Source organism: Rhodnius prolixus, unplaced genomic scaffold (genome assembly GCF_049639745.1).
Source record: "Rhodnius prolixus isolate KJV_2025 unplaced genomic scaffold, Rpr scaffold_10, whole genome shotgun sequence".
Classification (NCBI taxonomy): Eukaryota; Metazoa; Arthropoda; class Insecta; order Hemiptera; family Reduviidae; genus Rhodnius; species Rhodnius prolixus.
The window spans coordinates 26,136,523-26,159,627 of NW_027411615.1; the positions used below are offsets into that span (position 1 = coordinate 26,136,523).

A 23,105-nucleotide genomic window follows, 5' to 3' on the forward strand; every position below is an offset into this window, starting at 1 on the left:
AACTTAAAAAAGATTGTGTTCACTAATAAGATATGTATTAGAAAAAAAAATCTTGAGATTAAAAATTAGTTAAATGGAAACCATATCTTTAATGAATTAGAAGAAGTTAACACTGTCAACAAAGTGATTTATACAGATTAAAGGTGAGAAAAGATGAAAAAATTATATTTCAATTAAGAATTCAATTTAATTTTGTATTTTAAATAAATATATACGATAAGTTCCAAACAAATTAAAATGTCATGGGAAAAAAGTAGAAACAACACGCAAAAAAGAATAATGTAAATTATTTTTTGTTTTGTTTAAGAACTTAATATATTAATTTCTACATTACATAATTCTAAATATTGATACATATATACAAAGACAATGATATCACTTTTCTTCGTATGTATAAATTTTAACTATGTATAAGGAAAGGTTGTAATCAAAATATATAATATATATATATAAATTGAATTAGTGACTGTAGTGCCTTTAGGGGATGGCATAATAAGGGCAACTGAATCATTATTTTTTTTTTAACTTCTGTTGTCTGTCATTAAGTGAATAATTTGTGATTTGGGAATTTTATAACTTCTAAACAGATTGTGCTTTGTACTATTTTAGACTCTCTGATAAAAAATTTAGCGAATTGAATTTTCTGATCATTACAATATTTTTTAAATAATAGGTGGTCCTCAGCACTTCACAGTTTAACATTAATGGTATAAAAAATTTTAATGATAGTTTAAAATTTGGTTTGTAATTTATTTTTTCAACGGTATGCCACGTAAAAATTTAGTCAATAAGTAAATTTACACGAGTTCTAGGGAAACTCTCAAAAACTACTGGAGAGATTATTATTATTATATTTTTATTTTTCATTTTTCATCTCATGAATGTACACATAGTTCTTCAGGTAATTACAGTAATATTGTTATTTATTACAATCAGACTATAATGAATATTTTATATATATACACTTCAAAATAAAAAATAAAATAAAAAATTGTTTCCATTAATTGAAACATTTTATTAAAAAAAAAATACTATCCGCTGTCACAAATATACATACATTTTTATTTATACATACATTTATAATATGTATATAGTATATATTTATATTTATATATGCTTGAACTGCCTGGCCTGCCAGACATTGAAATCGAATGTATTTTTTTCATTTCATTATTAAAAATTACTTTTAAAGATTAGTTTTTTAACAGGAATATTTACAGAATTCAGAGATTTTGATGATCCGTACTGTAATAAAAGAAAAAAGTCAAATGAAATTTAATGAAATACAAATAAAAAAATAATTCAAAGAAATATTATTATTCTTCCATAGCACACAGATTTTTCTTGAAAGAAATAACGAGGGAACAATATCATAATTGTGTGTGTGTCAATACAGGTCCTAAAAACCTTTTTTGCCTAAATTGTTCTCATACTTGCAGTTCAGTTCGAAAAAATAATTAAAATGACAATTTAATTGGACGTAAGGAGTATTTTTTTTTTTTTTTAGCTAATTAGTTACAAAAATATTAAAAGTGATTGGTAGTAATGTTCGTGACCTGCTTAGATATTGAAAGTGAATGCTTCTTTGGTCATAGAGTGATCAAGATTATTTTGTTCATGAATTATTCATTACGTGACAATTGTCACCAACTATACTTCTTTTAATGATGAATTCATAATTCAATTACTAAGAGCATTACAGTAACTTCAATTGTAGAAATATTTTTCTTCTAAACATAAAAATGTTATTGATTGACGACTCTATAAACACTTCTGTATAATCGTATAATTTCTGAAAACCGTAAACAGATATACCGTAAAACTCAACATATAAGCGTCCTCAGGAACCCTTCTGTCTAGTTCAGAAAAATAAATTATGAACAATTTGGAAATATTAAAACATTTTCATAAATTTCCTATGCATCTTTAATGTTGTAACAGATTTAATAAGCAGATAAGCAAGATACAGAAAAACTGAAAATGCAAAAAACTTACCAAGAATTAACTTAGATAATTTTTGTAAAAGTTAATATTATATTTACTGTAAACTTAAATATTTAGTTGCGAAGTGCTTGGTGAATACAGCTAAAATACTTCCACATTATAATAAAAGATTAATCTTGGAAGTATCCCGATTTTTTCCCAAATTACTTAATTAGATCTTCAATGCAATTAAAATTTAGTTTATATATAAGCATAGAAATAAGCATTTGGTTGATCGGTTGGGTCTCAGCAAGCCTTCGTGTTTCAGGCATAGAACGGAACACCCAAACTCTTCCCTTTGCACATTCTAACGCCTCATTAAAGAAAATGTTACAAAGCCAAAAGACAATTCTGAGATTCTTTAAAGGCGATGGTTAAAAAGAGGATGGCTACAATATGTATATTTCCTAGGCAACAGTATTGCTTTCAAGAGGAATTTCTCAACAGATAATTTGAATGTATGATGAAACAGCTTTAAACAAGATTCTACACAGGGATTAAAGAAATGCTGGTGTTGTAGGGTAGAGATAAGTACATTACTATTTGTAAAGTTAGTTTAGACAATTGTAAAATAGCTTCCTACAAATAATTGCAATTAAAGAGAAAAAGTTAAATAATTCTCATGAAAATTATGGGAGTTGAACGTAGGTTATACCGTTTACTAATAACCAATCCTAACACTATGTGAATTTAAGAAAACTACTCTCACTTATTTTCAATATTGTGATAAAATCTGAAAGTACTTAAAATCCAAACTTTCATTTAGAATTACATTTTTCACAGATAACAAACCATTCTCCTTAACTTCCGTCTATAAAATTTTATTTATGGTCTATATTTTTATCTATGTTCATGCTTTCTAAAATGTAACTACCTAAATCAGAGTAAACTTAACAGTTTGCCTTACACGAAAGAAAAGAGAGAATTGTGAATTAAAAATAATAGGTAGTAAGAAAATAACCCGGATATTTACTTATATGGCTACTTACATGAGAAAAAAATTATTTTCTTGTGCAGATTTTCAATTTTTTCCCCCAGAAAAATACATTTGGTGACTCTCTGGTACGGACTACATACTTCGTAACACACAGAACTGTACAACTTTCATTAGGATTGTTTTTTTTTTATAGAATCAAAATTACATTGGACGAACAAACAGCGTTCTTCTAAAAAAAAAAAATGTCAGTTCAATACGTATAAAAAATATAATTAGGACCAATCTTGAATTTAAAGACAGACCTGAAATCATTCTAACCCAAAAATCTATTCCATTTTTTAAGCAATTTTGACAAAAAAAAAGCTCCGATAAAGTCTACTACATCTTCTTTTCACTTTTTCTTTCGAGGGCGTGGAAAATCAGAAGCATTTACACATTAATGTGGGAGTCTAAGGCTTTTATTAAAATCACTTTTTTAGAAAAATAAATTTATTTATTTTTTCTGAGGAGTTCTGGGGGAGTTGGCACGGTCACTCTTCTCTCATTAATCAAACTCGTGATTTTTTTTTTTTTACATATTACATATTTACTATTGAAACCACCTAACGTTTAGTATAATTACTAAATTTAAAGGGAATGTTCTAAATTACAGTAAGTGAAAGTGGTGAAAGTGAGTGATCATCCAGTACGTTTACTTTTTTATATTCACTAAAAATTGTTTTCAGAAAACTTAATCCATTTAAACTCGTTAATGGAAACCCTGAAGAACGCAGTAACTATAACGAAAAAGGCTTTAAGAAAAGCATTTCGTTTCTTATCCCAAGTCATCTATCTGTAAATAGTAATTAATTAAAAAAGCAATAACTTTAAATAAAGTTATTAACATAGCAAAACAAACCAGAATTGCTATAAATATTCCTGTCAGTTTACTTCCGTTGAATTTTTATTAATTAAATAAATCTAATTAAAAAAAGGGACTACCTATTAGAAAATACTTGATGCCATCTAAAAATGGCCGAGGGTACATTACAGTACTTAATCTCCATTTTTTTTAAAATATGGTTATCAAACAAATCTATAATAAAAATAATAAATAAACCACTTAAATATAAATCTTCATTAACTACATAAAGTATTTATTTATAACTATTTAATATATAATTAAAATTAAAATAAATAATTAACCTTTTTAATGAAAAAAAATTTACTGCACACATCTTCTTAAATAAAGGAAACGTGTCACAATATAAACAAATTTTTTTAAAAAAAAATCGCGTAATCTACGTGGCATATTGTATTTCTTCATTATTAACAAGCACGTTTTTATGCGAACTATTTTTATTTTCTTTATATAAACGTATATATAACTTATAAACGCACACAAAAGTTTATCCAGACACACACACACACACACCTCCCCACCAGATTTCGCACAAAGAAATATATATATTTTTAAGAAAATGACTAATATACAGTTCTACGATAAGTTTTCTTCGTTAATACGTTACTATGATTAGTTTGTTTTTACTTCTGTAATATAAATAAATTTTGATGTGTGACAAAGCAAAAAATTAGAGCAATTTTTGTTTTTAAGTCATGTTTTTTTACAACAAATCACACAAAATGTCACAATTTATCTACATTTTTTTTCCGACAGAATATAAAAAAGACAATTTTTTATAAAAAGCAATGAAAGAAACAATAATGGACATTATTTTACAAATAGTAAGGCATACATTATATATATAAAAAAATGTTACGTAATAAAAGAATTATATGGATTGGTGTCCGGTCCAAACCACGTTTACAAATGGAACGAGAACGTTACATTTCTATCAGAAAAATCAATTGAAATTTATTTCCGAAAGAAAAAAATAAGTTATTTTTTATAATTCCTAAAAAATATAATATCAACTTGTATATAAAAAAAAAATTAAATAAAATCTTGATAAAACATCACATTTTTTAAAATTATCTTCAGTACTTTTTAATAATATTTAACACAGTCATTAAATATTATGATTGCATAAAAAAAGTTCATAATATCTATAACTGACATTCATCCATTAATACAAGTCAGCCAGTTAAGTCTGCTGGCGAAGTAGGAAATAACAGGTCTTGCGAGCAACTAAGATTTTTTTTGAAAAATGTGATGAACAAAAGTTACTGAGGCCGACTTTATATATGGAATGAGTAACCAAAGCTGTCAAGACAGCTTCGTGGAAAGTTATAGTTGAGAGTTTTGAGTAAATACAATTGCTTCATTTTCTTAACAGTTGCTTAAAAATAAAAAAATGAAACAAAAAACAATAATAATAGCAGCTGTAAAGTGTTTTTTTTTTTTCTTTGGATTCACATACCGAATAACCGAGATGTTAAGCATCATTATTCATGATGTGATTGATGTCTTTCTGTACGTGATTCCGAGACGTTCACCATTGCATTGCACAGTGTTTCCGTTCATACATCGGTCTGAGTTTCCTGCCATATCAAGTTTCCAGACGATTTAAGGCAGGAAAGAACTAAATGACCATCTGACAAGAGATATTTGCATAACAAGCGACTATTGAACCTGATCCATATTGTTGATATAACAAAACATTCGAGAAAAATTTTATCATATAACTGTCTAAATAACTAGCTATTGACTTATTTATTGAAAAAACTGGTACCACTTCAGCATTCCCTCCCCGATGATCAAATATCAAATGACCCTACACAGTTAATGCTGCCAAAAAATGCATAGATTGTGGAATTTATTATCCTTATGGATAAATTTCGTAATATTTTTTTTTTAAATCAAAGAAAGGAAACATTTAATTTACAGTACTGAAGAAATGAAAAGCAAATTCAACTAATCCTACTATTGAATTATATGAATAAACTTACTACAAAAATAAAAAGATCTCAATAAAAAATAAATTTATAAGTGCGCTCATTTAATTTTTCGCCCTTAATGTTTTTCCCCCTAAACACGAACACATTTCTCACAAACACACATACATTTGTAATTATTTATGCATACATACAACTATTTACACTAATTATTTACAATTAGATGATTTACAAAAAGTGGGAGGGAATAATTAAAAATAAAAACAGATTTGTCATGGGATTATCAATAGTTTGTAAAAAGAAAATTCCCCTAGTATTATTGCGAGACGATGGTGTGAAATACGGGCTTTTCTTTAATTCCCTAAAAAAAACTGCAAATATTTTGAGTTAATAATAATGGTTCACATTAAGCAAAATTTAGCTTACCCTGTCCTTAATCTTGGAATAAATTAAGCAGCGTATTTTTTTTTAACTAATTAAAATGATAACTTATTTTTTGTTAGTTAGTTTGTTTTTTGTTATAACACATTCAGTAGCGCGTTATGACAAAAAAAAAAACAAAAAAAAAACAACTTTCTTTTAATCCAGCACCAGTTATTGCAATATTAAATAATTCTTATAAAAAGGTTTTTTCTTGGTTATCCTTAATATCTGACAGATGCGAAATATAATTTTTAATCAATAAAAATACCACTTAACACTGTAAACAGAAAATAACTATAAATTCTTTTAATTTTCAATACACTTACATGTATATGGTGTAGCGATAAAACAAAAAACTACTTTATATGGTGGTAATGTGTTATTAAGATTAAAACAAGCTTCAGGTGCGAGCCGCTTTACGATACTTTTTGCGATAATAAACTTAAACTATTGAATAGAGATATTTTCAAGCAACTACGACCACGAGCAGATGGTTCATAGAAACCAATTTATACACTTGTTGCAATGTTTAGTATCCCTTGAAGCGTATCACTGATCCGATACTTCCAAACATTTAGGTCTTGTATTTGTCTACGATATACGAGAGATTGTTATCGTGGCGTTATGAATTTCGAATCAAACATGAGAGAGTGATACGCAACATTAGAATGTTGCAGTCCTTCCTTACTACAAACTAAGGGGGTAAAGTAACATTTCTTTGATGTAAAAACAAATGGCCGATCGATTCCGTAGCGGAAGAACGAACGTCCTTTGCAACATGTGGTTAAGTGGCTTTATGATTCGGCGATATTTTTGACAAACTCATAGCTTATTTTTAAACATTTCTAGCACTTCTTTGTCCGGTCAATTTCCTTCTGTAGTTTTACAACAGATGATGGTAACTTAAATAATACAAAATTAATATGTTCGTTCAATTCCCAAATCATACTGAACTAAAAACTTATGCATGGCAGAATACTTGACAGCAAAAAAGTGATCACACCTAAAGCCTGCGCTATCTATTACATGGTGCTTGGTGGCAATTACAAGTATATTGATTATTCTGATCGATAACTTCGTCTACAGAAAGCGTTCCTAATGCTATTCCAGCTTTCTTAATTTCTAAAGTACAAAATGTCTTTATTAAACCTTTTAGTTTCTGAGTTCATTTTTGAAATAAATCACATTCATACTGATACAAGTTATACAATGTTCCATTTTTTTTTTGTTATATACAAGAAAAAAGTAATTTCAATTAACGGAATCTACTAAAAATATTGTTATAACGGGTACAAAAGCGGTTTTAAGTATCATAATAATTACAAATAAGTTACTCTTCCAACAAAAAAAAAAAAATCTAATCTTTTGGAATATTGTACAACCTTTCAAAATCACTTTATTTAGTAATTATTAATTTTTTACACTTGTAATAATTCCTATCTCCTTGCACAGAAACCTTACTGCATTCATTTTCTTCCACACGTATTGTTGATTTTAAGGACATTGCAGGTAATTTTGTTTTTTGTTTACTTGGGCTGGCTGCAGCTAACTATGCAGCAAAATGTTTGGTCTGACAGAGAAGCTTCCTTTTTATAGCAACTGGGCATATTTCAAAGCGATAGATAATACATGTATTTACGTTGTATATATATATAAATATGTATATATATAAATATTGTATAAATATATATTTATACAATATAGAAAATTTATATTTATATATACATATAAATATATAGAAACCCACTATACAAAAACTTTAGCTAGGCCATCGGCTCCAGCAGATGCTATAAACGGTCTAGTCGGATGAAATGCTACATCAAGTATACTCTCGTCAAATTTCTTTCTATGTGCTGTGATTTCTTGTACACAAGTTTTACTGTCTAAATTCCACAAACGGATACTGCAATCATGACCTAGGAGAAAAATAAATAATTTAAAATTTAGTTTTCTAATACAATATCATTGAGAATATAAAAATACAAATTAATATTTTGCAGGTGGTGGAGAACGATGATTATCCTCTCTTGGAGGTTACGGAGATATTCCAGGGTGTGAATATCCGGGGAATTATCAGCTTCCATAAAGGGTTGGGGTAGTAATAGTAGTTGTAAAGTATAGGCGATAGATCGGAATATATTCTCTCTAACATTGGGTAGAGGGGTGTCATGGAAAGATTACCTCTACCTTAGTATCCTTGGAATTTTCTCTAAGAGAGTTTGGATGGTTTCCATATTTTAGAGTAATGAATACCCTCCTTATATAAGTTGTTCCAATCATAAATTAGGTTTCGTACAAAAATCCAAACGTTGGCAACCATCTGTATTTAAAGTTTAAAACCGATAGGCATCTCGACTGAAAGAGATCTTCTCACTGTAGTTCTGCCATATCAAGTTCGGCAAGAGGCGTAATTATATTGCAATGCGTCTAATACCAAAACCGAGTTGATTCCGAATGTTACTTCGCTTCCAGTGATTGCCAATATTTTAGCAAACAACAGTTTTTCTATCTCCTTAAGTCTTTGTAGTGTACGGCCGAACGCTCTGTGAGAATTTTGACGCCTATTCGATATTTCCACGGGTATTTGCTTGATGGATGAAGAACAAACAGTCGCAGAAAACATAAAAACAATATGAGACATGTGCGTTGTCTGAAGCACTCCATATCCTCTAAATTCTCCAGCAATATTAAATTATTGTTCATAGACAGTTACATGTGTGGGTTTTTAAAAAATAAATATTGCTTTGATTTGTTTTTCTGACAATAAATGTGTATTAAAAATGACAGTAATTTCATTTGTAGTAGTTCTGATGCAAATAGGGCCAACGAATAAGTTCTTAAAGTTTTACTTTTATTTCTTCATATAATAACCTACATACTAATGGTGAAAGTAAGTTAAACGAACTGTTTGTTATGTCTGCAAACCTAAGGCGGTCATGAAGCTGTCCTGTTGAGAATTAAAATGTAAACAAAGGTTTCCTCGTCTGATAGGAACAGGGACATACAACCACATTACAACAAAAATTTCTTCACAGAATGTCAGAAGGCAAAAATAGTGTTATCTTAACGTGAAATAAAATAAGACATATTAATAAATTAAAAATAATATTTTCTACTTACTTCCAGAAAGCAAATATAGTCCATTCGGATCTACAGCTAAAGAGGTGACTGCATCAAGATGAGCAACCATTGAATGGACCATCTTTCCTGAAGTATTGTCAAAAAACCGTATATGCCGATCTTCGTGAGCAGTTACGGTCAATGGTAGTAATGGATGGCACACTATCCTATATATCTGTCGACCAACTTCATTACAAACTATTTCCTGAAAAATTTCCGAAAAATTTAAATTAGAATTTCGAAAATAAAATTGCAGTTTTTAAATAATAGCTACTTATGTATATTGCCTCAAAGAGGCATATAATAAGTCATTCATTAGAGAAATGTAAAAAGTTACCAGCTTTGAATAGAGCTGGAGTGGATATAATGCAAGTTCAGGTTATGTTACAGTACGCGTACTGCAATGTCAATGGTCAATTTGATCTGCTGCTTAAAAGTAGACATGTGGGCATTTCGTGAAATGAATAAACTGGAATATCATTTGAACATAAAATTCTTCGATTTGGAGTACATCTGAAGTTAGTGAAGGTTTCAAGAACTCTGCTCTTTTATTTTATTCGTGGAAAGAAATGGGGCTGAATTTTAAACTTCTCTCGAAGATGGTCCATGCAAAGTACGGCATAAAACTGCTACCACAGATGAATACATCTAGAAAGTGCACTTTATGATATTGGACGAACGGCGAATAAAAGTGTATAAAATACTAAAGGCATATATAATGTACTTTATTCGAAGAATTAAATATGAAAAAGCTTCCTGCAAATTGCATCTTGAATGCGACATTTCTAAATAAGTGCTGAAAAAAAAAATGCGAATACGACTCCCTGGGCAATATTTAGTTCATTTAAATAAAAATCCAACTGATTTTGAGCAGCTGATTTGTTATGGAGAGATTTGTATCCACCAGAAACAAAAAATTCATCAAGCAATGGGTAAAAAAGCCATGCCTCAAAGAAAAACAACGAACTCAATTTCGTCTGCAAAAAGGTCAAGTCAGTGTCTCTAGAGTACAAAGAATTCTTTTTCTTAATTACCTTGCACAGGAAAAACAATAACTGGCGAACTGCCAGCTATTTGTGCCAACAGGTAAAACAAATTTTTTAAAGAAGGCGGAGAAAGGATACGAATTTAATTCAAAATAAAAAGCGAAAGTAGATCGACTTTATTACATACCGGGGACGATTCTAGTCTTGTAACAGGTTTTCCTGTCTCCAAATCAAATAATACGCAATGACCTGAAGTAAAAGCAGCTACCATTTTGTCTGTCTCATCTCTTACAAAGTCACATGAAGTTGGAACACCATCTTGAACAAAAATTAAGCATTAGTTAAGTGGGAAACGTGCATTTGAATGTCGGGGAATTAGCTTTTACACGCTCAAATAATTCTCTCAAGTGTTTAGAATCTAAACACTAAAATCTAAACTTATAAAATCTAATCTTAGAATCTTAACTTTAGATTGTTAGCTTGTTTCGTTAATGTGTTCGGAAATAGTTAAGAAACTTAATAACAAATAAAATTTGGTGGAATTATATAATCGATTTATCCTATTTGGGGCTAGATGTTATTTCAATTGAAACTAACTCTTAATGAGCAATATTAATTGTAATTTTTATTAGAGTATTTTCGGGTTCGTACTAAAGTACTTATCAAAATGCACAAAAATGAATAGATAAAAAATTTACCTTGTTCTGAGGAAAATGTCTGTAAAAGTTGTACTTTAGATTGTGGAGACCAAAGTTTCAAAGTTCCATCAGCAGAGCAAGACAATAACTGTTGACGATGTGGATGTGATACTAATCGCCAAACTGCATCTGTATGACCAACTAATCTGCATCCTAGTACACTACTTTCTGCAAGAAAAAGTTATATGGTTTTAGGATATACTCGAAGCCAGACTGAGAAAATCGTTTAAAGCAATTTTCAAAATTGGATATATTGTAAATAAATATATATTATATATTTTTTCCAAGAAGGCAGATTATTTTGTGAATTTATTTGGTCGTATTTTCTTATACTATATTTTATTATTCAACTTCGAACTCAGCACTAGTCTTCAGCTTGAACAACACATCTTAGCACTACTTCCAACAACTACTTCAGCAACTTTCCTAATTATCCCATCACAAATTCTTCTGGTAAAGTTGATCACAGTCGCTAAACGAAGCTATGTGGCGCATCTATACGTAAATTGTTTATTATTTTTTAAGGCGCGTCAACATCTAAGGTTATTGGCGTCCGGAGCTTTTCAAAGTGCACTGTTGGCCTCCGGACCGTACTCTCTTCGTCACTGGACAGCGAGTTGTAAGTCCCAGTCTATTCGTAATTATTTTCAATTTTTTGTCAAGGAGTCAACACTTTCAATTGCGTGAACAGCTGCACTTATTTATGTTGCCTTTTTTTACCTTATCAGTTATTTGTACTTCCACTTACCGAAAGAATCGTAAGGATCGATGTTGACAGAAGGTAGTTTCCAACAGTGTATAGTGCCTCCTGTGGCTGCACTGTAACACTGTTCTCCTGAAGCAGACATACACATACACAGAACAGGTCCTGAATGGCCTCTAAATGTGTATAATGGTTCCACGTCTAACGACGCTGACCTGAAAAATAGTGTAAAAAAGGTTAAATGTAAAAAAAAGTCATTTATACAAGGTTGCAACAAAAGTGTATGGTTTTTTGATTAAGCGGACTGTTTACCACTTGCTTTTACATATTGTTTCATATTAGCTATCTCTTTTACTTGATTTTATAGGAGAAAGTAAGTTAATCCTGTGCAAACTCTATCTTTAGTTTAAGAACTTCTTTTGGCATTGTAATAGGAGATCACTCTACCAACTCAAGGTAATTTAGATGTTGGAGCTGCCACCTTCCAGAATTACCCAACCACTGTACATAAATGTGTTTGTGGTTTGTGTTGCCAAAGAAGCTTCTGGATCCAAAAGAGATTCGAACTGTCGATTCTCTAATGGGTTCTACGAAAATGGACGGCACTATTTTGAGAGGTAACTTAATACATGAAACAACCATTTTTTAATCAAAAATGGAATACAGTCGAAATTATATATAAGTTTTAAGTTAAAAAATAAAATAAAAAGTTTGGAAAATTTTTTGCTTTATAAAATGTATTGCGATTCCCCTCGTGATCTCTATTTCATCTCTTCTAACAAGTACTACGATCTTTAGATTTTTTTATTTAGCGTTACAAACAGAAATACATTTTGAGATTACGAAAATACAGTTGCCAATAGGTCTGTATAAGTACGTCAGTAGTAGTCAGGAAAAACCAAAAAGTTCATATTACATTTTTAGTTGGGCACCGTAGACGGCTGAATAAAAGTTGTTTTTAAAAAAAAAAAAATCAGCCAACCAGGAGTTGCACTTTCTTTTTATATTTATATTTTCAACATACTTTTCAGGATCAAATTTTTATTCTTGAAACTGGGTAGAATGCGTACGGGTTGAGCTAAAACTCATTTGAAACACTGATCCAGGAAAGCTCACTTAAGGGCATTTTTGATTTAGGGATAGGGTCAGACTTTCATTTCCGTGTAATTCACCCGCACAGATATTAGTAATAACTATATATGAAACAAAAACTCCAAATTGAAAACATACGTCAAGATTTTTCATTTTAATTCATTTCGATCAGTAAACGTTAAAATTTGTCAGTAGTAAGGGGCCGTACTTAAATTACGTAACGAACGCAAGGGGGGAGGGGGGTAAGGCTCGATTGTTACCATTCGTTATGGTTCGGGGGAGGGTTTTTTTTAATGCTTGTACGTAATTTTTCCAATTGAATCTATAATTTTTTGGTCATTAATGGAAAAATACTAACGATATTTTTCGCGCCAAATTCTACTATAGCCAACCTTCATACTAAGTGATAATGTAATTAAATAAGTAATAAATAAAAAATATATGTTTGATTTTAATTAAATACTATGCAATGACGATATTCCATAACAAAAAATTACGTACATTTGGCTAGGGGGGAGGGGAGGTTGACATTTTGTTACGATCTGTTACATCGGGGGGGGAGGGATTAAAAAGCTCTTTAAATTGCGTTACGTAATTTAAGTACGGCCCTATCTAAGTTACGACACTTCACTTTGGATTAAAACTCTACAATTTATTTTAGTTGGGTTTCAAGTGAGCTGCGTCATTTTATCACAATAAACATGAAATATTGAAGTCAATTATATTGTTAGAATAAATTTTTAATTTCCAGAAAACTTAATTTCGCTGCGATAGTAGAAAGTTGTTTGAGTACCAATACCAGATTTATTTACTAAGATTTCTTAAAGTTTAGATTAAAAAAAAAATATTTTGTACACCTACTATCATTAAGATTACGAAATATCATTCTAAATGAACTGCTGGATATCACTTTAAGAAACTTTTTCAAAACAAATGACAGATTTACAATATCCAATGTTGTTTCTTATCCCAATCAGTGTACACCAACAAAGAAAACACGACCGAATAACCTCCCATTTATGATAATGAGAATCTATTAAAGATTTGCATCTAATTGCAAAAGAGGTATTGCTAATCAAGAAATAAACCTACTTCTTTGCAGGTACAGTCTTGTGTAAGTTCCATAACTTAAGAGTGTGATCTTCGGAGGCAGTTATAAGAACAGGTTCTTGTGGATGAAATGCTAATGCTCTGACACCATCAAAATGTGACCTAAGAGTATATTTTGCTGTCCACGTCTTGCGAAGAGATTCTTTCGTGCTTGGAAGCTGTAAAGTTTAGAAGAAAATTACTTTTTAATGATTAATTTTAACAAAAATTAACCTTTAACTAAAAAAACAAATTTAAATCTAAATTAAATGAAAAAGAAACTAACATCATATGATGCTTCCGCTTCGTTATTAACAGTAAGTTGTGCTAATTCCCCAAGGCCAAGGGTTGAATCTATAGCATCTCCTTCTCTTTTCATATCTGGCCCACCCACAACAACTCCAGGATAAACTCCACCTCCAGCAGCTAAATTATAAATTCAACTAAGATGAATAATTTACCTAGATAACATTTTAATTACTATGACGCTAATAAAGATGTGAATCTGAATAGAAAGTCGTGCAGATAAAAGTGAATAATAAGATTTCCTATTCTAGCAAGCATAACCTAAATATGAGAATTTGATGATCAAATTGTAAAAAATTGTTAATTGTTTATCAAACCGTAAATTCCTCGCTGTTATAGAAATAACTATAGTATAAAATTAACAATCTTAAACGAAAAATATAACAAATAATACTTTATTTATCAAGTGTCATCTATTACATAATATGTATTTATACTATAACAGCATTTAAATTACGGATGAAACATTAAATATGATTCTAGAATCAATCTAAATTTTGATTTAAAGCTAGCGAAACTTTAGAAACTAATCAAATTAGCGAATTTTCCTTTTTTAAGAAAGATTATTATTCCCTATTATTTTCGAATTACACTAGTTAAGTTAGAATTGATTGTTTCTTCTTGAAAGTGTAAATTCCATTTTAAAAACTATTATATTAATTACCATTTTTTATCTTAATAAATGTATAAATGTCTAACTTACTCCATTCCTGTGGATCTTGCTGGCCAGTCCCTCCTTCACTCTGTGCGAGCAAATGTAACTCATTTAATACTTCTTCTGCTTCCGCATCAACATCATCGGCCTCGTGTAGCATTAATCCCTAAATAAAATAATAAGTAATGTCATTGATATTTATTTTTAATTTACTATTATTACAGAAATAAGGGTAAGACAGTCCTTACGGTCTTAAGGGTCTTGGATAGCGTATCCTTTGTTAACTATGAACTCCTTCGATTCTCATTTTTTCGTTTCTATTCAATAAAACTCGCTAATGAAAAAGTAAGAGCTAATATGGGTTGTATGAAGCTTATAGACGATAGTGAAAATTAGAGAATTTTTAGGTAAAGTACAAATGAAAATTATTAAAAATTAAAAAATATTAAGTACACTCCTTCAAATTAAAAATAATAAACAGATAAAAATGTTCTCCAAGCTACCGATAAAAGAGAAAGGTTGTACAACATAAAGAGAAGCCAATAAGAAAAAGAAGTTTTCGATCTTTCTAGCAAGTCCAAAATAAAAAAACATAACGTTGGTTTGCAATCAAATAAAGCTTACGTTTTCCACCATCACTACAATGGAATTGCGTGATTAATTACGTGTTCACAAAAAACATAAATTGATGTAAAATGCCTGTTTCTATTTACTTTAGTTTTTCTATTGTTAGCAGCTCTGATGGTTTGATCATGAAGATCGTCCATTTCATCGTGAAGATCATCGTCATCATCCTCCATCTCGTCGCCAACAGAATCATCACCAACAGCTGCAGCCGCTTGTGCTAGGAACTCAAAGTTTGCCATAACCGCAGCTTCAGTATCCAGCAACATAGCTTCAGTATACGAAGTACTGCCTCCGCTACATGGTGGTTTTTTAACCTTCCTCCTTCCTTGTCCTTCACTACTGGATCTCTTATTCGTACTGGCCGCCCCACCGCCCCCAAGCCCACTTTCATTGCCATTTACTCCAGTTCCACCACCTCCCCCACCTTCTTCATTGTTGTTTAACCCCAACAATGTCCTCACACGATTTGATCGCACATCAATAATAGTATCCGTATAGCCGATCTCCTGAAGATACCTGTAATAAAAAGAATTTTTTAATGTAATGTAATGTAATGTAAAGTAATGTAATGTAATAAACTTTACAAAAGTTTTGCAAAAATGGATTCATAATTTTCATAATCTTAAAACTTACTGCCTTAACATTTGTCTTCCCTGTTTCCAAGTAAAGTTGCTAACAGACGAAAATGGAGCTTCAGAATCTACATTCACTTCTGGTCCAGTCTCCTCAAAAACTGGAGGTTTCATATCACCTTGTATCAATTCGGTTCCATACTTCAATTTGTGATACTTAGCCCTGAAAGAAATTTGGATTCTAAATTTCCTTATTAAATTAGAATGAGATGTTGGTTCATAAAGTTAACAACTGACTGAAATGCAGAATAGTTTCATCGGAATTTCAAAAAACAGTGAAGTGACCAATTACATTAGTAGTTCATTATATTAATACATTATTGCTTCGCTGGAACAGATTTTTACATAATCTTACTATGAGAGAGGAATCTCTTGTTTACTAAAATATTTTGTTTAGCCTTCAAAACCTAATCTTCTACAAAAACTTTGTAGCAATGATAATATTTTTGTAATAATTAAAATGGTTTTAGTTGATAACAATAATTACAAACTAATAAAATGCATTTCTAACAACCAACATGTAGGTGTAGGGTTGTCTGAGATTCAGTTTGAAGCAGAGGGGTGACGGAAGCTGCAGACTAACATCTGGTGGTTTCAGGCTATTTTTAATACTCTTAACATCACTTTTTATTTTTTAACTCCTCCTTCAGGATGAGATATCATTTAATTCAGGAATATATAATTAAATAAATCTGATCAGTTATCATTGCGTTGATGTACTAAAAGTGTAGTAGGGCTTAGACTACCGATTAATCACCTCCTTAACCGCTGGCACTCTTTTTCTATTGTATAACAACCTCAGACGGGGATGTTCTCTTTCTTGAATACACTTCTGGAGAATCCTCGAAGAATGGAGAAGATAATGCAATATTATGGGACTACTACAGTTGGAGAACTTTTAGTTCAACTGCCATTTAGTGATACTAACTTTGACGACTTGAAATCTTCCTTGCAGAGTTGAATTTAAATATCTCCCGATTTCACCGAAGAGGATTAGGTTTTATGTGACATAATATCGATACTTTCGCAAAGAAAGAAATAAGTAATAAGCTAGGTGTTGTCTAGTGGTTATGAGCGTGGCGGCTTTGCAAGTGGGAGATCCCCAGTTCAAGCCCCGCCTATAGCTACATTTTATTTGTTTGGAAAAAATTGTTTACAGTAAAGTATGTGTTTCCACCCCCCGACCACGATACGTAATAGGTAGTTGGACGTTAAGCTCCGTATGAAAAAATGGGCGATTACTTTAAATTCTTAGAAAACTGTAGTATGAAACAGTATAAATATTAGCAGGAGTAAGAATGAGTAAAAATGTTCCGGTGTAACATGTTCCTTTAAAAGATTAAACACAGGAAAAATATTAGGGGTATAGAGTCAGTTAGCGTATGCTGGATTCCAACGCAAAGGACTCGGGTTCAAATCCAGCTGCTGGCTTTGATTTTCTATTCAAAGGAGCTTCTTACAACTCACCTTCCGGTGATGGGCAAATGATGTCTATAACGACAGAACAATGGCTTGAAGCCAGTAGAGCACCAAAAAAGGCTCTGGGCGCCAATGTCCTTGGATATGGAAGCGCCTTCAATAATTTTTTTTTTTAAATCAATTATTTATTATAGAATTAATGTATTTTTAAAAATTATATAATTATATTTATTACAAACTTAGCTTTTATGAACCATTTATTACAATAGTTGAGTTCAATCTGCCTTGAATTAATACAAAATTCATTATTGTTTTCTCACACCAAACTAAATATACGAGTACTTATCTTCAATATCGTCTAAACGAAATCTTGCGTTAAATTGATTTTTTTAATACAAAAAATGGATTAAGAAATTAAGAAAGATTCATGAGCAGAGTAATTTAAGGCACATCCTATAAGGTGAATTTTTTATACACTGCACCGACTTATCTCCCACGCAATATCTAGCTGCAAAATGTTCCGAGAGAATATAATATAATCTTGTGCATGAGCATAAAGTGTAAACTTGAACTCTAAGCGGTGGTAATATTCATGTTTAACAATCTCAAATAAAATAATTTCGTTAACAGTTATTCAAATTCAAATTAACATATTTGTTTACTTATAATTTCTTGACTCAAATATAGGACGTAAATAGGAAATGTATTCAGCTTTCAGATATCTACAAATAATGGCTTATTTTGGCGACGAAGAATTAATAAAGTTTAAGAAAATAATAAAGTACAATGACAAAAAATAATAATGCTTTAAGAAGACACCCAAATGGCAATGTGGGTGTAGAGCGCCCTTTACGGTTCGGAAAACTTGTTTTCATCAATGTGATTACGGTCTAAAAATTTCTAGTAACATTATAACGTACAAATATAACCTTTTTTTATACATAGAGTGTAAAATACACCCACAGAATATAAAATAAAAAATTGATAAAAAATTAAATTGTATATTTTTTTTTTCTTTAACCGAACGGATAGTTTGTTTATATTCTTATTGTTCATCAATTTTAGAAATTGATTTCATTCTTAAGTATAAAAAAAAACTTGCCATTAACCATTTCTTTGACTTCTTAGTGTAAATGAAATATCGCCTAAAGCTTCATTAATATTCTCTCGGATGTTGATTCGAAATTTAATTCATGCTAAAATGAATTACACAAACTTTAAACTGAGGAAATACAAAACAATATCATGTGGACCGAAAGGTTCGGGCAAAATTTGTCAAACAGAAGAATCCCTTTCCTTATTATTAGTTTTTATTTAAGGATTTTGCAACTAAGCAGATAATACAAGTAAAAAAGGATGAAATGTACTTAAAGTATGGTGCATTGACTTAGCGCCAGCACACACCAACTGGCTTGATTTTTTTGAATGGCAGCCTTTCAAAAATAACATCCGTAATAGGCCCTTAAGGCGTTAGGGAGGGCTACAGACTCTCTGGATAGCCGACGTCACGTCAGGCATTCAGGTAGTCGTGCGGCTAGCGGCGCTTCAAACGTCAAAGAGAGTTTGTGGGAAAATTTAAGGTTGAGAGAGCTTCGATAAGTGTATTTGAATGAGGGGATAGTTTGAGGGATAGAAACGGAGTTATTTGAAAGTGAAAACGAAGAGAATTTTTAAATTCGTATGGATGGTGAGGTTTGAGATGTAAAAGGGAGCATTGACTATGGTACGCAAGGATTGAATACTAATGAGGTTTGTACGTTTGGCAGTACCGAATAGTTTCAAGTCCATATTGGAGCTAGTAGAATGTTGTGTCGTTTGTTTTGTAAAGTGAGTTAGGTGCGTTTGTCCAGTAGTTTCTTTAGCATTCTGTATCTGTGGTTCAATTTAATTCGTTTAATCTAGTATGATCAATCGTTTGTTCAGGTGGAGTCCTAGGTAACGGACTGCAGAAACCGCTGGGAAGGAAGTTTGATTGAAATATCTGGCGGGAAGGATTTTGCGGTTTATGGTGAAATCATTGGGATTGGATGTTTGTAGATTGACCTTTATTCTCCAATTCCGGAGCCGGGGTTCCAGGATGTTAAGATGAGGTTGGCGATGGCGAGTAGCCATGACAGGATCATTACATAAGGAGAAAAGATAGTTGTATCATTTGAAAGTGTAGGTAAAAGTGATGGTGTTGAAATGAAGTGAGAGATTTGCCGTATAGGCGGATAGGAAATATAGGAGAAATAAAGAGCCTTCGACAACTAGGAAGTAGCAATTAAGATATAATTTAAGGATTAGGTTGTAGGTGGAAGGAAGAATGTCCTTAAGTTTCCGCAGCAACCCCAGGGGCCATACCCGGTAAAACGCTTGAAAAATGTCGAGAAAAGCTTCTAAGCATAACTGTTTCTGCTTAAAGGAGGAATCGATGGTTTCTACAACTCTATGGGCCTGGTGAATGGTAGTGTGACTGATTGTTGCAGAAGCCAAATTGATGATTACGGATGATATGGAATGGAGTTAGACAAATTTGGTGTAGGGGGAAAATATCGCTTTTCAAAGATTTCAAAGAGTAACGGAGTAAGCTGATGGGTCTATAAGAGGATGAAGGAGAATAAATGAATGGGTTTGAGGATTTTCCTAATTAAATCATCTTAAATCCATCAAATTCATGTTGGGAAATTGGTATTGCATTTATAAAGCGACTGTAAGTTGTTACAATATGAGTACAATGTACTAATAAGTAAACAGAAGTCAAATTTCTCGATACAAAATTTATCAACATTAAAAAATGCATAATAACCGAAACAAGTTAGAACAAAAACAAGGATGAAATCAATCAACATAAATCACTCATCACTGATAAGCCAGCAATTATGGTGCAGTTTTACTAGGGTCTACATAAAACTCACTGTCCTCTGAGGGACAGAGGTCTGTAAAAAGAGACATTTCCAGTGGCTGACAGAGCACTGAAAATAAAAATGCTCTTAAAAGATACGTGCAATGACGCATTAACCTTATTGAAGTTCATAGAAGCGCACATTAAGTATTACAGTTTACCGACACAAATACTTGCAATAGAAGTTAGAAGCTCCAATATTTTGTGTGTACAATCTAAACTCATTCTGAATTCATACGAAAAATAAAATGTTTTTTCTAATGAAGGTGCATTACAAGAATTAACAAAAAAAAATTTTTTTATTAAACAAAATTACAAGAATTTTTATCATTTTGGTTCAAATTTGTCTAAATGAAATGGGTTCAGATGATTAAAATTAGTTTTAATTTATTTTTACCTGGTTGAACGAAAACGGGTTAACTAGTAATTTTTGATATTAACCGAATTAGCGAAATTGACTTTGACTTTTGCGAATGGCAGTGGAAAACCCTTCAGAACTATTTCAAACTGAATTTAAGAATCCATCGTTATTGTGCTGCTACAATAAGTATCTCATTGAATAACCATTTGATAAAAACGACAGTTCTTGTTTCATACTTTCTAAGAAGAGCAATTTTTTACATTTTCCTAGGTACTATTTAAAAAAAAAAAAAATAGATTTTAAAAGAATCAATACCCAAAAGTAAACATTACCCCAGTTTTTAAAGAAAATTCTTAATAAATTCATTCCAAATTTGGGGTCAATTGTATTGTCTTACCTATACAGAACGTCATTTTAGAGCGCCCTCGTTCAATCTTAATTCATGAACACACTTTACAAACACGTTATGCACTTCGTTAGAAAGTTTTATTTCGCATCCATACGCCCTAGTACTTTGGCGATTAAATTGCTTTAAGAATTTGAAACAATCGCTGTTTCTTTTTATACGATAGTAACATGAAAGGGTTAAATTCAGAGAGTGAGATTCCCCGTTGATGGGTTATTTTTTAGAGCAAGTGTAAAAACTAAGTACAAATCTTTTAGCCTACGACCAATAAACTAAGAATTTCGAATAAAAATTCCACGCACTTCTACCTATAACAAGACTTTAAATGTATCCAAGGCCAACTATAATTTTTAGTACAGGATAAAAAATAAAACATATCGGTAGATTAATAAGAAATACTTCGCAGTGATAAACTTTAAGTTTACATTAAGATAGAATAGCACCTACTTAAAAGAGTTATCATAATTTTCATTTCAAATTGAAATATTAGAATTTCAGTTATAAATATATATAAAACGAACAAATCAACAATATTTATATTTAAACTAGAATTTGACATTAATTACCCATACACCTTAAGACAAATCACCATTCTTTTAAAACCACAATCAATTTACAACCATCTCTTTAAACTTGCAACTACTTGGTTTATTAAAAAAAAAAAATCAATTAAATAACAACTTTAAGCTTTGTAATATTGTTACATACCTTTCTTGCTTCAGTGCATATTCAAGCATTTTTATTCTTCTTACTAAATCATCTTTCAGTTTTTCTTGTCCTTTTCGTTCACCCTGCAAAAAAGCTATTCTTGCCTGAAACCAAATTAATAGCCTTGTTTATTAAATTCAAAATTTTCACTTAACTAGCACAAGATACAAAGTCAGGTTTCATCAATTGTAGTTAGAAATGTTAAAACATGTACTCAAATCCAAATATTTACAGGGTAATGCAGCAACTTCAATGCATAAAACTTTCTACCAAAATAAAGTGTAATTTAAAATGTACGTTCTCCTATGCTGGCGTATACGTGTAACCTTTATAATTGTACAAAATAAACATAATATTAATTTCTCAATACTGTCTGTAAAATTTCAGATATTATTATTTTAATTTCTTCAGCAGCAGATTTGTTTTATAGGAGCAATTCATTGAAACTAGGCGTAATCACTTTCCTAACGGTTATCAATAAATTTAAGAAGTAATTCTTCAACTTTTAACATATTTTCAAAAGACAAAACCTATTTTTGCGCTTTGTTAACTAGAAATGAATGTTTAAATCTAACCAAAATGAACATTAGAAGATTTAATTAAAAGATATCAATTAGAATTTTTTCATTTGGACTGCATTGAAAAAATGAGAAAGAAAGTTCTTTACTTTAAAAACGTGGTAAACTTATTTATTAAATAAAATTTTTATTAAATACCTGTAATTCCGCCCTATCGACTTCCCATTGCGATCTCTCCATCTCAAACCTAGCCCATTCGTGTTGGATAAAATGCAATATTCCAGGTATGGAATACTGTAGCCTTTGGTTAGCTTCATCATTTTGTTTAATACCTGTATTTGCACCACCACTAGAGGGTCCAATTTGTCCATTTAAATTTTGAGAAGGCGAACTTTCTTCCATTGTAGGCCCACCACACAAAACTGGTACCTTCATGACATGGCCGCCATGACACTAAGTTCTAGGGATAGGGAATCTCTCAACTCGACCCCAAGTAATGTACTACTCATATCAAAATAGTTTTCTTATAAGTTCATTGAATCAATATACCACTGATTCACTACCAAATAATTTGGTAATTTAACATTTTTCGCATTTGTAATATCTAGCAATAAGATTTAATCTTTATTTATTGCTAAAATAATTATATATATTTTTTAAACTTATCTATATAATGGGGAACATAATTTACAGGACTCTTAAAAAAAAAGATGTACTCTATTG

General features: G+C 30.9%; 1 protein-coding gene across 4 annotated transcripts; it reads right to left on the reverse strand.

The window, feature by feature from the left end:
- Positions 1-495: 495 nt before the first annotated feature.
- Positions 496-22,891, reverse strand: Cka (Connector of kinase to AP-1). 4 transcript variants are annotated; one of them, XR_012459912.1, is made up of 13 exons: positions 22,581-22,891; positions 21,865-21,968; positions 16,088-16,249; positions 15,541-15,970; positions 14,876-14,993; positions 14,153-14,292; positions 13,870-14,045; positions 11,731-11,900; positions 10,983-11,150; positions 10,472-10,602; positions 9,299-9,503; positions 6,182-8,094; positions 496-3,149 (listed from the first exon to the last, which is right to left on the reverse strand). XR_012459912.1 is itself a non-coding variant. In XM_074132805.1 (12 exons), the coding sequence occupies exons 1-12, from the start codon at positions 22,815-22,817 to the stop codon at positions 7,925-7,927; spliced, it is 2,211 nt and encodes a 736-aa protein (XP_073988906.1). In that variant the 5' UTR covers positions 22,818-22,891; the 3' UTR covers positions 496-7,924. The 4 variants fall into 4 exon arrangements, 1 of the variants encoding a protein (XP_073988906.1); XR_012459913.1 differs by having other exon boundaries at positions 496-1,245; positions 4,106-8,094; XR_012459911.1 differs by having other exon boundaries at positions 4,106-8,094.
- Between the last annotated feature and the right edge of the window lie 214 nt (positions 22,892-23,105).

Bases quoted from the DNA above. Each gene is read 5' to 3' on its own strand.
- Cka (XM_074132805.1), bottom strand. From the start codon at position 22,817: ATGAAGGTACCAGTTTTGTGTGGTGGGCCTACAATGGAAGAAAGTTCG. The intron at 15,971-16,087 runs GTAAGTTTTAAG...TTTTTATTACAG, and splicing joins GGAAGACAAATGTTAAGGCA to GTATCTTCAGGAGATCGGCT. The intron at 10,603-10,982 runs GTAAATTTTTTA...TTTTTGTTCAAG, and splicing joins GACATTTTCCTCAGAACAAG to ATGGTGTTCCAACTTCATGT.